Source organism: Lonchura striata, chromosome 4, assembly GCF_046129695.1.
Source record: "Lonchura striata isolate bLonStr1 chromosome 4, bLonStr1.mat, whole genome shotgun sequence".
Lineage (NCBI taxonomy): Eukaryota > Metazoa > Chordata > Aves > Passeriformes > Estrildidae > Lonchura > Lonchura striata.
The window spans coordinates 34968593-34985494 of record NC_134606.1 but is presented as its reverse complement, the minus strand read 5'-3'; the positions used below and the strand labels follow the sequence as shown (position 1 = coordinate 34985494).

Genomic DNA, 16902 nt, shown 5'->3' with positions numbered 1-16902 from the left:
CTCCAGCAAATATGACTTAACCACTTCCCTGTGTCAGCCTGTTCCAATGCTTGAAAACCCTTTTGGTGAATAATTTTTTCATAATATCCAATTGAAACCTCCTCTGGTGCCATTTGAGGTCATTTCCTCTCAGCCTATTGCTTGTTACTTGAGAGCTCTATTCCCATCTCACTAAAACCCCCTTCTAGAGAGCTCCTTTGAGACTCCTTTTCTCCAGTTAAACATCCCCAGCTCTTTCAGCATAAAACTTGTTCTCTAGGCCCTTCACCAGCTTTGTTGCCCTTCTCTGGACTTGCTCCAGCCCCTCAATGTTTCACTTGCACTGAGAAGCCCAGATCTGTTTCTGTGATGGCAACAGATGCACAATCACTTCCAACTCCTCTTAGTAGTTATCCATGTGGCATGCATTGCTGATGTACTTCAGTCAGGCTATTGATCCCATCATCTTTTATGAGTTTTTGGATGTCTGATTTGGATTTCCTATTGACTTTTGAAGTGCTTTAACCAATTAGGTTTCTCTGGAGCCAACTGGGCACATATCTGGGTTAGACTGCTATTGCCTGTAAGATCTTAAAGCCAGCTTTTTATTGAAATTTATTTTTGCCAATACTTCAAAGCTGAAAATGAGATTGTTCAGTTATTTCCTATTCCAAATATTGGGAAAAGCTGGATTAAATATTTAAAGACAGTAATTGCTGAAAAATATGTTTTGTAGTGCTGAATGATGCAAATTAGCATTCCTAGACTTACTATTTAAAATATTTCTGGAAAGCATTCTAAGTGATGCAGAACTAAGTGTCAAATATGCATTTAATTTATGTCCAGAAAATGCTGCTGGCACAGTCATCCACTTAGGAACAAGTGGTTACTTGACTACTGAGCAACGTGATACTAATGAATGGAGTATAACATCACATAATTTTTCTATGTTCCTACCACAGAAAAAAACGTGGAGGGCTTTGATCCAAAGTAATCATGTTTCCTGTTTTCATCCACAAGTTGTACAGTTTCACCATGCTGTGTGGAAAAGCAGCTGGAATTACATACCCAGTGTAAGCAACTACTATACATGCTTGTACGCGAGAAATAAATGAGCTCAGAAATATTTGTACATTTGCTTAACAAAACCAAAACTACTTACTATTTGTCAGTGTATCTATGTCCCATATAATCATGAGAATCATGCAATTGTAATCAAAATTTTATGCCCAGTGGCATAACTTTCAATCTTCAGTTGTAACTGGTGTGCAGCTAACACATAAAATGAAATTGGAAAGGCAAAACTTCATTCAGCAGAGTAGTTTTTCTTATCCGCCTGCACAAATTTTATAAATTTGCTACGGAGACCAGAATTAAGAATTTCATCTCCACTGCTCAAGAACTAATTCAAAGTGGGTAAAGCTGTATGCAGAATAGTGGGAATACTGATATTTTCATTACCACATTTTATCAAAGAGAAGGTAAGTCTCATTAGAGGAGATGCTAAATGTCCTGCAATATAAATATCTGAAGTTTAAAATCAGTGTAGTCAATTTTGAGTCTGAGCTGCTTCATTAGGAGAGAAACCATGTGATGCCACATTCAGGCCTTTCTTATGACAGCCTGCTATCATTGTAGGCAGAGAAAATATCCAAGAGCTGGATGCTCCAGCACTGGCTGTGATACAGCAGCAGGGGCAAACAGCAGCTGGTCTCTGTTTTGGAAGTGGGGAGATGAATAGGGAATCAACAAACAACCACAGAAACAATGCTGGGAGAGAAATCCCTGTAGAGTGACTGCATGAGAAATTAAGTGAAGCAAAAAGGTGACAGGAACTCAGAGAGACTTGATGCACCATTTTGCATAAAATTCATTTCAGATAATACTACTTAAAATAGAATTTCTTACAAAAAGCTAAATATATGTTCTCTTACCCATTATATAATAACAGGGGAAAACCCCATTTTCTGTAAATCATTCATAATATGTACTGAGGAGTTCATGTATCATGGCACACACTTGAAAAGGTTTGCAAACTGCTGCAGTATCTGAGATTGTCTGCTCTAAGACCTAGCAGAGGGATCATTTCTTAAGTTAAAATTCTCATTATTACTTGTAAGGACATTATGGTACTTGGAAAGAGATTTTTTTATTCCTTGCAATTTTATTTTTGTATATATCTGTAATAGTATTTTATCTAGCAAAATAGGAAGGCATTCAAAACAACAGTTTTACCCCAGACTTCCCTTCAAAACTTGATTTTTTTTTTTACTCTAGTTAATGGTATATATACTTCATATTTATTTATTTATCTATTTATTTATATGGAGATATATAAGTTTTATCAGTAATTGAAATATATCTGTAGGAATTTAGCAACTGTTGTTAATATTTAGAAAAAACATCTATATTCTATACTTTTATATGAATATTCAATTTCTTTTTTTTTAACAAAAAATAAGAATGTAGCTACTCTCTTGATCAGTCGTTGAAAAAAGGACATAATTGTGAGAGGCCACCAAGAACTATGCTATAGTTTAAGTATCTTTTTGCTTAACTTGCATGTGAGTATTTAAATTCTGCCTGGGAAGCACTTCCCAATTAAAGCATGTTAGAATTCAAGATCTATTTTTCCTTAAAAATTGACCAAAATAAATAATTTAAATACAAAGCAATGGGAAGGAAAGAAATAGCCTTACTGAGCTACAATTCTGGCACCCTTAGGGGAATGGGAACAGATGGTTTTACTACAGATCCAGGACTGTTATGCATTATTTTTCCTCACTGTCTCTTGTCCTGTCTTTCAAAGGCAACAACTCTCCTTTTCTGGACCACAATACAGTTTTTTTTTTTATATTTCTTAGATTTTTTTTTTTTTTTTAATTCTTTAGATGTGTATAGATGTGGGATTATTAGATTCCATACAGAAGGATGCATGAAGCCAGCTGAGCCAGAAGGGAGATTGTAGTTCTGCTCTTGTGAAGATACTGGTGTTTCTCACAGAAACAGTAGCTGCAGGAAAAGGATAGAAATGCATCAGAAAAGTTGGTCAGTGGCTGTATTGTAAACATTATAGGGAATCAGGCTGTATATAAACTGCATATAATATATGAATTAGATATAATATAGTGAGACAGCCTGTCTCACTAGTGCTGGATACCAGATTTTAGAACATTGTTGCGCAGAATTTGGAGCATTTTTAATTCTCATCAAAGTGTGTAGTGAAATAGAGGATATGTCTTGTCTGCATTTTGTCATGGGAATTAGTCTACTGTTTATGGACTGTTTAGAAAACATCCTAATTCTGGTCTGAAATGGCTTATGCAAGAGAAAACTATTTCTGTTGTGTTTATTTTTCAGTTAAATACATTTTTTCATCAGTTTAAAGTGTACAACACAGATGAATAGTACTGAAATTATGTTTTTATGGAGTTATATAAAAATCCTGCAGTGCTCTCTGTCTTATTTGTAGTTAAGTATCTCTAGAGAGTATGTTTAACTTTTTTTTTTTTTTTTCTGTATTTTGGCATGAGAGGGAGATTAGGTGTTACAAATTCATATTGTTTGGTGTAATCTGGAAGTAAAACAGAATGTATCAGAATTCTAACTAAAGAAAGAAATGAGCTTTTGTAAACTTATTTTTCAGTGTGTTAAGGACATATTTGATGCTTTTCTCATACACAGTGTGTCTTAGCAGATGGAATGATCCAGCTGAGCAACCTCTTCTGCCTATAGTTTTGTACTCAGGAGATTACAGTTTAGGTTAATGATTGTTTTATTTGGGAGTAAAGACAAAAGAAAATGTAGGCAATGCAAATAATAAGGATAAATGAACATTATCAAACAGGAAAAACAAACTTGCAATGCTTTGGAGGTAGAACAGATCAGCTTTCATGAATTCCTGAATGTTGTTTTTGTCTTTGAAAGCCAATTACTTTTGTTTTTTCATTTCTGCCAAGATAAATTTGGACATGTGAGTGTTAAGTATCAATTTACACATTTGGGTCTTGAAGACAGGCAAGCAGAACATTATCTAATTGCTTCAATCACAATTTTGTACTGCAAGAAAATGTCAAATTAAAAGTTTTCTCATTTAGTAGACAGCTTCATCAGAAATAATGCAAATAAGACATAACAGTTTCATCATCAATGTGTAGATCTCAGATCTCTGTCTCACATATATTCAGATTAAGTAGTCTTGAAGCTCACTATGAGAATTGCTAGATTTGTGAATCCAGTCCTTTCCTTAGAGTTTTGTATTTTCTTTAGTATTCAAAGTGTTTGATGGGAAGTAAAAAGATGGATTTCCCACCTTTTTTCTCACATCTGTAAAACAAGTTAAACATTCATCACCTGAAATCATCCTACCAGAATGTCATGGATCAATGACTTGGTATTGCTGCTAAGCACTCTGAATACACAAGTGCATTTCATTCTTTCATACCAAGCACTACACTAAAATATATTATTGGTTTGCATGAGCATCCCTAAATCCTTACAGAAGTTATGTGAAGAAAGATCTTCTGTCTTGGATGAATTTGGAACAAATTACAAAGGAATATTTTCAGTCTGAGTTTAGGATTTAGGTATCACACACAGTGATTATATAATCAGTTGTGAATCTGATTAATTGTGTATTTTTCCTTTATGTATCCTTTCATCTTTCTCTTTACAGATTCTTCAGTGAGAAATAGATTTTCAGCACTGACTGGTGAGTATATTTAAGGTTTAGCTATGTTTTGGTGTGGCATTTCACTTTGTTGCAAACTCTCGTGGCAGGGACAAAACAGTGGAGATACCACAATTTGGTTTAAGCTGTCTGTTTCACAACTTCCCAAACCTCATATGAATGGTTTCGCTGTCAGTTGAAGTTGTTTCAAATGCTCCTAATCTTAATGAACACTTCATAAATGATGAGATTTTTTATTTTTCTCTGTCTTATTTTTTCAGTCCTTTTTCCATGAGGCATGCTTTGAGGTACAGAGTGTTTCTGGCTCTCTCTGGGAGAGCTAACAAGAAATCCCAGTAGGTATCTGCTGCTTCATTTTGCATGGAAAAGGAACAAAACTTATGGATTATGTCTTCTCAAACTAGGGAGTTGTAACAACTATAGTTACCAATCTGTGAAACCTGGAGTTTTCAGGTAAAATACTCCTGAGTAAATGTAGCTCTTTCCTTCTTCAGTAATCAATGATGTTAGAACAACCTGTAAAGAGCAAGAGTGCTTGATGACATTTACCAGGCCTTGCTACTCTGAAGACTGATCACAGTCTTACAATGATGCCACTGAAATGAGTAATACCATTCAAATCAGAAGAAAGAATCAGTGATGTCAGCAACAAGCCTCTTCCTGCAGATGTATGGTATTGACTTGCCTTTAGTTAACCTCTTCTTGATATTCTTCTATGGCCAATATTATTATTTATTTAGTAATTAATTTATTTTTCGTTTATTTGAGAATAAATTTTTCTTCCTGGGAACTTGAGGAAGCCCCTAATACAGCTGTTCTTCATTCCAAGCTGGCACTAGAAGCTGCCTGATGGGTAAGTCACAGAAGAAGCCAGAATCTGTCGGCACTGATGGCTGCAGCTGCATTCCCAATTGGAAACAAACCACTCAGAGAGAGGATGCTGGTTTGGGAATCTGTGTGCACAGTTCTGCAGGACTCTGGCTGGAGATAGACTGAATAACTGAACTGAGACTGTAGGCTAGGAAAGGTGGAGTTTTATTCACCCACTGGTTGTTTATCATTGTTAGATTTACTAAAGTAAAAATAGTTATTTTAAGACTGTTTTTCAAATTAATTTACAGTTAAAGAATATAAGATATACTTCTTACATGTTTCAAAGAACAATGACATAAAAGGAAATGTTAACTTGTAGATCTTAGAAACATAAAGACCTATGATTATGAAAGCTGAAATGTTTTTAAACTTATAGGAGTAATGTACTGAATGAATAGATAAACTTCTACCTCTTGGATTCACTAAATTGTAAGCTACTATTATTAATCTTTCAAAAGAATACTGATCTTTTATATATAATACTTGCAGCGATATCAAGACATCTCATTGCTGCACAGCCTGTTCTTTCAAATAAATACACAAGTGTGCTGTCACACAGCCTTCTAATTTCCTGACGGTTAACACCAATATGTATTTGAAAACTCAGTCACTTATTTTTGGAAATTACATTTGATAAAAGATTATTCTCTACATAAAAAAATATTTGTATTTTGTTCATTGTTTAGAAGTGAAGTTAGATCTTAGTACTAGTTCTTCCTTTAGTGGATGTAACTGATTTGATTTAACATCAGAAATATATTTCAGTGTTTGTTTTTTGAACACTTATCTGAATTTTGCTTGAGTTTATTTCAAACTAAGCCTCCAGGCAGTGTGTTTGCTCATATGATTAGGCTTTTTTGTGTGTTTTTTTTTTTCTTTCTTTCTGAAAGCAATACAAGTCCAAGGTATTTTTGTGCTTCAGTTAGAGGTTCTTTGATGCACTTTAAAATAAGTATCTCTTAAATAGTTTACAGAAACTGACTGGATAAGCTGAAACCAATAGTATCTACTCTGATTGTAACCCATGGACTACACTGACCCAAAAGTTTTCTGCATCCAAATTACTGCACAGGGTGTAGGCTGGTGAAAAGCACATCCATAAGATTTGAGTTTACAAATAGTATCTATCCTTAAATATGGAATAATACTTCTAGGAAAGATTCCATAACCCCATTTCTTCTATCTTCACAGTGCTGTAAAGCAGGTGATGGGTAAATCTGTCCTGAGGAGGAGCACAGACTTCGGGGTTTTTGTGGGGTATATGAGAAGTCTCCTTACCTGCCCTTGAATCCAAGATTTTATCACCCTCACAGCAAGAATGAGATGTGAACACAAACTCAGTAACAAGGCTGAATTTAGTTCCAAATGCTGCGCTGGACATCGAGGACTGGGTGAGTGCAGTGTTAGACTGCGGGGGCAGAATACAGAATCCAGCAGAATTATAGCTTGATTTTTTTTACTGGGAGAATGATATTATAAATTGGTTTTTTGTTTGTAAATTATCCTTTCTGTTTCAAGTGGTATCTGTAAGAGTGATCATTGTATCTGTTACCATTTTTTGCAAGTTTGCTTTGGGGAGTTCTCAACTGTAATTATTTTTATTATTATTATTTGCTCGGACAGATTGGATTTGCAAACTTGGAATGTGAAGTTTCAGACTATTTTTTGACACTTTCATGTATGTGTAGTGAAGAATAACTGTATGTATCTAAAACAAGATTAACCCCAATGTTGGCATGATAATTTAAGAGCGAGAAGAAAGTGGTGTTAATGATAAAAGAGGAGAAAGTAATGCTATTTTTAGTGAGAGATTGGATATAAAAGGGAAATAGAAGGGTTAGAGGTACCAGTGATATGTGGAAAAGGCTGACAGTGAAATACAGATGTTCTTATGGAGAGACTGAGATATGGTCCAGAAATCTGAGAAGTAATTTGAGAAAGAGAGCAAAGGGGAAGAGCTCAGTGACCACATACAGCTGATTATAAATGTAGAAAATGGATAAAGAGTTCGCTGAAATACAGTTGAATGGTCAGTGACTGTCATGAAAGGATATATATCCTCACTCAGGATCAGGGAAGATACCTGAATCAACCAGATGTATTTTGCATGACAAGGTTTTGATGAGAAGAAAAGGAAAAAAAAATGGTAATATACACTTATTCAAAGTTTGTCATTGTTCATCTGAAGTAGAAATGCTTATACAAAAGAGAAAAGCACTGTGTTTTAAGATTTTTATTATTTTTACTGGAATATGCGACTTGTAATTCAGTACATTTTCAAGCTGAAATAAGGTCCTCTGATTCACAGATCCAGACTATAATTTTTAACTGATAAATTACTGAAATATTTTAACTTTTAATTGTAAAATTGGTGACCTCTTAATGCTTTCTACTGTCCACATCCCATTACAACATTTGGACAAGAAGGTATAAAATGAGTACAGACGTATTCTATAAAAAGGTTTTCATCTCTCCAGAGCTTTTGAGACCTGTAGTGTATTGTGGAGTCTTAAACCTGTATTTAAGTTGCCTAATTTTATTAGTTCTTATTACCCATTAGTATTAATTAAATTAAAAATTTAAATACCTGGTCCATTTGATCTTATTATTTCATCACTCAATTAGAAGGTTGTCCTGTGTTCTTTTCCAGTAGATTTATCTGCAAGGCAAAAACAAAAGAGAAAGGGAACAAAAAGAAGCTATTAAATATATTATCAACTATTATTTTATTTTCTTTGAGGAAGCAAAAACCCTGTAATAGAAAGAACTCATCCTATATCATATTTTGCAAATTAAAAAGTTGTGAAAAATCTGAATTTACCACTTTCAAACTTTTCTATCTGACAGCAACCATTTGCACCTCAAAATGATGCAGAATTAAATATATTTATATCACAATCTTTTAAGAATATATCCTTAAATTAAATTTAAAATAAATAATATTTAAAAGAACACAGCTCTTGATGAGCTTACTGACTGCATAAATTTTTCCATTCCTGTCTTTTGGCATAGATGTTATAGGTGGTTATGCTTAAAAGAAATGGGAGATATGCTAAAATTCAAGGGCAGCCAGAGTTGTAACTGAGATCTAAAGACTGAAAATGAAAATACTGAAAGAAATCCTAACACTAAGCCTTTCAAGATGATACAGTACATATGCAAGATTTCATGCTGGTCTTTCAAATAGAGCTGAGAGACCTGATTTACTATCAGCTTGTTCAGCATGAATTAAACAAACATGTCAGCTGACTAACAACACTCACACTGTAAATAGCATGTCCCTCTGGCCGTGCAGGTAAAGAGGGTTTACCCTGCAGAATTTATGGTCTCCCTAGAGTACAATATTGAAAGAATACAGAAACTGCTGTAAATTTCTGATGAAATGCAAGCATAAGTCTGTTTACTATTAAATGTGATTTACTGCAGTTACATGTACTCTCCCTCTCCCAACCACCTTGTAATTTTTGTACAAGGTACGGGGATTTTAGACAAATAACAATAAAAGTTTTTATTTGGAGTTAGTGCAGAATAACTTACATATATAATTATCATCTATCTTTCAAATCTTCTTTTAAGCTGTATTTTTATATATTTTTAAGAATATCAAGGTCTGAAGTGAAGATGAAAATTTTAAAGGGATCATAATTGAGTATCACTTCAAAACTGAAAATGGTGTAGACCTACTAAGCTACTTTATGTAATAAAGACAAAAAAGACCTGCTTTACAGATTATTTCATGACAGTATGGAGAGAAATGGAATCACATTTATCACATAGAATCTGGAGAGTCTATCCATTAGTAATGAGAATTCTGATGTTTGTGTTATGTATAATTTTCACAAAACTGTGCTCATGGAAAGTAGAACTGGAGATTCTGATTATCAGAAAATATTACCAACTGCTTGTATGTATTATTCTATGCATCTACATAATTTTGTGAATGGTCAGCTATTCACTTTGCTCAAACACAAACCTGATTTTGTGGTAACTTTTACAAGTCAGGAATTTGCTATCTATAAATCTTATTTTACTTAGATTGGCATAATTTATGCCCAAAAGCCTCAATACTTGGAAAGTTAAGAACCAGAAAAAATGTGCATTCAGGAAAGTAATTCTTATTGAATGCTAGTGTTTGTGATAAAGTTGAAGCTTCTTGTTCATTGGTCTCATTTCTGAACTTCCTGCCTTCACTTCCCTACTCAGATGGGTTTTACCATTTTTGAGAGTGGTATGCTCACTCAGTAGAAATACAAGTACCTGCTTAGCCACAATGGGTTTATTTAAAAAAAAAATTAGACATTTGATCATTGGTAAGTTTAGTAGGGTTTGTTTTTTTTTTATTTGTATAGTGTTTTAACATGCACTTTTTATAATCTCTGTGGAATTACTTGTTGGAATTACTTTGTTCTGCCTACAATTGTGCCCTTCTGCTTTATAACCAGAAGTACATCCTTGATCTGTTAGTTAGATATCTGCTTACTTAGGCTCTGTTCCTGGTACCAGATTTGGTTTGTCTTTTTCTTCACTGCCTCTATTCTGTATTGGGCTGGGACAGAAATTTAAAATCTTCACCTACAGTGAAGTTTTCGTCCCCCCATGTCTTTATAAAAGTGTAGTGGTTTTGGTTCACCAACACAAGTCACTGCAGAGATCCAATCTGTTTTTTAATTGTTTCTTAAGGTGTTTTAGGCTTCCTTCAAGCAGGTAACTTACAGAAGTGGATGCCTGAATTTTTTGAATATTGAATTAAATTTGATCATTAATCTCTAGCTATTATGTAGACATTGCCAATTAGACACTGATGATTTGTGTAACTACTAATCCTACTGATGGGAAGTGTGAGTTATAACAGCTGAAGTTGTACATCAATGTTAAATCATCACCACATTTCTACCTGCATTTGATTGCTGAAGCAATATAGTGATAAAGACCTTGTTCAGTATTTGCATGCCTAAACTTCACCCTATTATCCTATTAGGATAATAAATAGCTGGTCTCTTAGAACACTAGGCATAGCAAGCAGACAGTGGAAAGTGTGAAGTCTCAAAGTATCTCTCATCCTGTTACACTGCCTCAACCCACAATGGGGACTGAGTAATTAAAACTCAGTTTTAAGAACTATGAAATAAAAAGAATCTAGAAAAGCAACCCCTCCTGGCCAACATTCTAGACTACAATACTATTTCATCAATAACTCTTTTAAGAACAACTGCTTAGACCCAGCAGAATTATTTTTAGAGATCTGACCACACCTGTCACAAAAATCTTGCTTTGCAGCTTTGCTTTTTCCACTCTGCACCCAACAAAGTTTCCGTAAGTAAAAAACTTCCTTCCAACTTCTGATATATTTTAATTTTGAATAGATTGCCCTTCCCATGCAAGTTAAAAATCTTACCTTGTTTTAAAATTGTAGATGTTTGACTTAATATTTTCTGAAAGAGACTTTTTTAATGTAGAGACTGTGTCAATCCACAGTAGACTGGTATAAATCCTTTCATGTCCCCATTGGAATATATTTTTTGCCCTTCAAAATATATTTGCATCTGTATATGTTGATCAAGAGATCTGATTGACTATTTAAGGATAGAGCTCATCAAAGCATTTTGAAAAATTTAGCTGTAAAATTTACAATGTAGCCTGTAACAGTAAAAAAACAATCTTGGTATTTTTGCTTTCATGCGAATAACCTTGAAGAGACATAATTTTATACTTTTCCTTTGAGAATGACACCAAGAAATAAAATAGGATATTACTATATTGGAATATGAATAGTTGCTGCTGTGCTTTGAACATAGTCTTTTTACTTGGGCAATGAACAGAATTTCCAATACCTCCTTGTTATTAATTGTAACTTCTTTGCTATTTTCATTCTAGAGACAGAAATACCGCTGGCTCACAAAAGCCTCGGTATAACTCTATTGCAAATGGCAAACACAACAGGTACCAGAAAATGTCTGCAGCCTTCCTTCTTAAAAGTGCTTTCTCCTTACTGCTTCTTTCCCTGTTAAGAATCCAGAAAATAGAGCTGAATCCGAGTTCCTTTTTAGGCAGATGATTAAACATTCTCACCATTATATATAATACGATTTCCATTTTATTTTAAACATACTTTGCATGATATAAAAATATTGATCACAGTGAGCTTTAACAATTGTTACTGCTATAAACAGAAATGCTGCACGATGGTTTTAGTGGAAATAAATTATATAGTCATTATCTCTTAAAAAAAAAAATCACAAGAAGGAGAACCTAGGCTGTTTGGTCATTGACAGAAAATAAGTCCTTACTGAGTTCTTTACAAAACATGAACCCCAGTTGTTTTCTACATTTGCTTTCCACGTCTTGAGAAAAGCATAGGTCTGTCTCTGAATGCCCCACAGGGTCTCTGGTGAACATTTAATTCCAAATATTAGCAAAGTTTCTGTTGCTCTTTTGTTGTAATGGAAAAATGTGCACCAACGTAGCAAGTAGTGCTCTCTTGGCTAATTCATAAGTGGCCTTTTCCAATATGTAGGTACACAGCGGCACACTTCTTCACTGAAGTAAAACCCAGCATCGCAGCGCTTCGTCCGCACTGTACACGGAGGTCTGTAACAACTGAAGAAAGGGGAAAAAAAGTGGGCATTAATATAACATAATCATTTATATTTAACTGGAGCAGAAACCTGTGTGCCTTCACATTGCCATTTCTCAATGTAATATTTAATTCCTACAAATATATATATTTTAACTTCTTATGTCCTTGCAACAATTTTAGTTGAACTTCTCTTCACAAAAGACAATGAAACAATAATGAATGATGCTGAAGAGAAATTATTCTATTGCAACAGATACATATGGATCTTTTTTATCACTGCTGGTTGTTGTTGCATTCTAATCTTGAGTAACATTTTTAAAAGTTTTTGTTTGAAAATAGGATGTATTTCTGTACTCAGACTGGTTTGTTATAATTTACTGCATGCTGCAAACTGGAGGTGGTAATCCAGAATTAGATGATAACCAAATCTATCACCCTCCTACCCAGGACTGTTTCTCATCTTATTGACTACATCAATAAGCCTGAGAGGGGTCTGTCTACATATGTTACGCTCTGATCTTGAAAATGAGAACATACTTCCTTTCAAGTTTCAAATTCCCACAGCCAGTCTCTGAGGTAGTGGGAATATAATTGCATTCATATTGCATCTGTGTGCATTCTGAAGAAAAACCAGAGCCTATTTGTCATGTTTCTGATAAATCTTAATGGAGAAAGAACAGAATTAGCGTCTAAGCAATTAAAATAAGTTTAACAGAAATAAAGTATTGAACAACAAATCACATCTCCCTGTGCAGCAGCAGTAGTTTTCCTCACCAACTCCTTGACTGAAAAATAGAACTTATACAAAGATAATATCTCTGGTTGTCCCTGAACCCTTCCTTTTCCTATTTAATTTTTCTATTAAAACAAGAACTTGACCCAAAATAACCCTACAATAACAATGCTAAATACTTTCTGGTGTATAATGGAGACAAAGTACAAGTCTGTGATTTTTTCAGTCACTGGCAATGAGTCAAAAGACAAAAGTATATGTCTCAAATTTCAGCACAGTTATACTTAAAACTTGTACTAAAATAATGTGTGCCTGCTTGTGAAACACTGATATTATGATCTATTATGATAACTCTTACTTGCATATATACAGCACGCTAAATTGTGCACTGTCACTCTCCTCTTCCCTACATAATTCTTGTTTCAGGCTTGTGGCTACTATTATTGTAGTTGCAAATAAGTTAGTATGTTGTGTGCTTGTTTTGGATACTAAATTACTACTTTGCAATAATTTGTTTAGGATATGAGTTGTGCACTACAGTTACATGAATTCACACCATCCAGTTCAACCGATGAATCTGGCTATGAGGAAAGCGATAAGGAATGAGGAAGACTGCAAATGGGCCACTTATTAACTAGTCACATCATGTCCAGTGTTTTCATTGTCATTTATCATAGATTAGTTCACCACTGTGGTCTCCATAATTAAGGGAGTAACATTACTTTGTGCCACTTAATAGATATTTGAAATCAGTGTAGCAGCTCATGGGAATCTCTCAAACCCTTACTGATCTATTCCCCCAATGGTTTGGAAGCAGTGGTAAAAGGCAACAAAAAGGTTTGTGAAAGGATCTAATATTGTAACTGAACAAGCAAACCAACAGTAGGTCTGTTCTGGGAAAAAGCTACTCCACAGAGATGCAGTGGGTAAAACACTGCACTCACTTTTTTGCTGTCTCTGCCGTGAAAGTTCAGAACATTTCATGTACTGAATGATAGTAAAATGAAATAAACTAAGAAGAAAAAGAGGCAAAACCAAACTCTTCCACACACCTATGTCTGTGCACAATGAAAAACAGTCATGCAAGCATTAAGGATGAGGAGTTCACTTTGTTTAGGATTCATGGCTCCTTGTGAAATTCAGCTTGCAGCTGGGAGTGCTATATAGCACCTCTCCCATGTGAGTTTGTGTCTAGCAGCAGTCAAGGTCAGGTTACTTCAGTCTTATTCTTATTTGGGATATTTCAACAGAGCAAGAAAGGCCCTCTCCTCTAAAGTGCTTAGCAGATGAAATTCCTCGTTAATCTGGCCCAGCCAAAACTGACCAAAATAAATTTTAGAGGTGGTAGCACAGGGTGAATAGCAGCAGAGTCATTGTAACTACATAAATGTGGTTTCCTTAGGAAACTGCTGAACAATAGACCAGGTTTTTCAAGAGATTTGGTCTGAATGCTGTTTACTGAGTGGTTCCATGTGACAGAGGTCTGTTCAATGAGGACAATCTGAGCATGCTGGAGCTAAGATAGATGTTTAGTCACTATTCATAGTACTGGGCAAAGTGGCAGCAACTTTCTCTTTATGGTCAATTATTGTGAATCTTTTCTGTGCAGAATGCCCAGATTGTCACTGTGGGCAGTCTAACAACTCCACAGATGAAACAAGAGGAAATGCTACTTCTTGGGCTGATAAACAGCACAATCACCTTAAAAAGCTTTTTTTAGAGAGTCTTTTTTCCCTTCCTATCCTGTGCTTTGTAGCTGATTTTGTATTCCTTTCATCTGAAGCAGGGTGTAACTAGTAGATGCAGGGGCATTTTAAGTTCAGTGCATAAAAATATTCAAAACCAGAAGCTACAAGCACTACTTGTAGGACAGGGAGCTGTCTACGACATGACTACAGGATTATGCTTATGTCTAGGGCTCACAGGTCTAGCACAAAGTTAAACAGAGTGGTACTTCTATTTATTTTAACTAAACTTGTATCAGTCATATATTTTATATTTTTATTATACAAATTAAATTGTATAATTGATGCTGTTTTAAATGAGCAAGGGATCTTTCAGAGATAAAAAAGATGTTGCAGGATTTTTATTCCTTTTAGAGACAGCTTGCGCTGGACAGAGCCAAAATGTGAAAAACCTATGCTAAGTCTTTTCTTAAGGAGATTGTTTCCTCTAACAGTGCTAACATCTACAGGACTACTGGTTCCAGAGGTATAAAGTAACAACATATATAAACTTGTCTCTCTGTACCCAAAGACAAAAGAAAAACAGCTTAGAAAAAAGGCAAAATGCATCCTATATCATACTGTCCTTGCAAGTGAGAAAATGATTGAAACTCTATTGCATTCAACCACAACACAACAGAGAAAGGCTGAACCTAATTTCTTCCCTCAAATACCAAGTCTTTAACAAATATTTTTTACTTTAAACAAATATTTACTTTAAACAAATATTTATTATGGTATTTCTTAGCTTCTTAAGTGCCTGACTTCTCCAATTGTGAATGTTCTTTTAAAATGTAGGTGGTTAATATTTGCAGCACTTCTGGAAGTGAAACCTATAGTGCAAAGGTTTTATAATGTGTACAGCTTATGTAACCAGGCTGGTTTCTTTTCCTCTGCAAACATAAAATTGAATTATAGAGACGAAACAATTTCTGATGTTTCTAACAACTCTTCTATGTCACTTAAAAGGCTAATTAGTGGTAAAAAAGTAATGCCAGTTAATAATATTTTTCCTCATTTTAGAGACTTCAACAAAAGTGTCACTACTTATATTTGACATCTTTTTTTTATGAAGATGAACAAATGTGTATCTATATAGCAATATATTTATTCCAACAAATTACATTCCTTCATTTCTTACATTTCATCAGGAAAAAAAAAAGGAAAAGGAAGAAAAGTTTCAAAAGCAGTCTAAGAGCACTAGAAACTAAATATGCTTTAGAATACTTATTATGCTTAGTAGCTTCCTCTTAGAGATTATAGAAGTCATAGAAGATAAAACTGAACTGAACAGGCTTATTGTTCACTTAAGACTACAGAGCAATTCAACAAGACAGCTAATGCCACAACCCAAAATTTTAGGCCTTGAACACTATAAAAGAAATAAAAGCTGTGGTTATACCTGCATGTCTGGTGATGGAACCTTTTTCCTTTCAAGAAGCATTTATTGGGAGATTCTATACATTCACAGACGCATTTTGCAGGGTTTAGCGGCTGATGTCTAGGACAGGTCTTTCTGCATACACACTGGCACTTTTCTTCATCAAATTCCTTGTTGGGCCCACAGGATGCAGGGATAAGTTTGTTTTTGCACATGCACTGACACGATGTTCTGTCTAATTCTTTGTGAGGACCACAGCTCGAGGGCCGCACGCCTCCTTTGCAGACACACTGACAGGTTTCTTCATCCAGCTCCTTGTTCGGTCCACAGATATGGAATCCTTCAGATGTGTCTGGAAAAGCAGCAGAGAAGTCCCACTAGTACCAGAATTTTGTGTCTACTCTCTCACCTATTTTTATGTGAAGAAATTAGCAAATCCATACATTTTATGGTGTTTCAAAAACAAGCAAATGTCAAAAGACAGGCAACAGCCAGTAGTAGCACCCATACAGAAAAAGATACAAGTAATTACTACAACTTATTATCTTTAGAACAACATTTGATGCTTTAAGGGAAACTGCTTACCAGAATCTCCAAGGTGAGAAGAGAAACCAAAATCATGCTGTGACAAACATCTGCAAATTTGATTATTCCAAATATGATTTTTTGGACAGGTCTTGTTTGCCACATGACACCTGCAAAATTAAAAATGCTCTTATTTACTACCATAAGAATGCAAGGAGAAAAAAAAACTACTTTAGCTGTTGATTGCAAATATCTTTCTAAAAGTGTCAGCTCATTAATAATTTTATTTTTTATTCCTGTCAAATCTGCTACTAAAGGTTCTCCCCACTAGAGAGATTTTCAACTATTTGTTGAAGAAACCTTCTTTATTTCAAGTTTTAGCTCCAACTTCTAGAAGCTGGTATTTGTATTTTGCTGATG

The 16902-nt window shown here is 34.7% G+C and overlaps 1 protein-coding gene across 1 annotated transcript in view; it reads right to left on the bottom strand.

Annotated features, from left to right (window-relative positions):
* Positions 1–11296: 11296 nt before the first annotated feature.
* The window catches only part of VEGFC (vascular endothelial growth factor C), a 69460-nt gene continuing 63854 nt past the window's right edge, over positions 11297–16902 (bottom strand). Inside the window, exons 5-7 of the mRNA XM_021549410.3 lie at positions 16543–16652; positions 15979–16309; positions 11297–12139 (exon numbers count right to left, since the gene is read on the bottom strand). Coding sequence (XP_021405085.1) covers positions 12025–12139; positions 15979–16309; positions 16543–16652 — 556 coding nt within the window. The 3' untranslated portion in view covers positions 11297–12024. The remainder of the gene's footprint in view (positions 12140–15978; positions 16310–16542; positions 16653–16902) is intronic.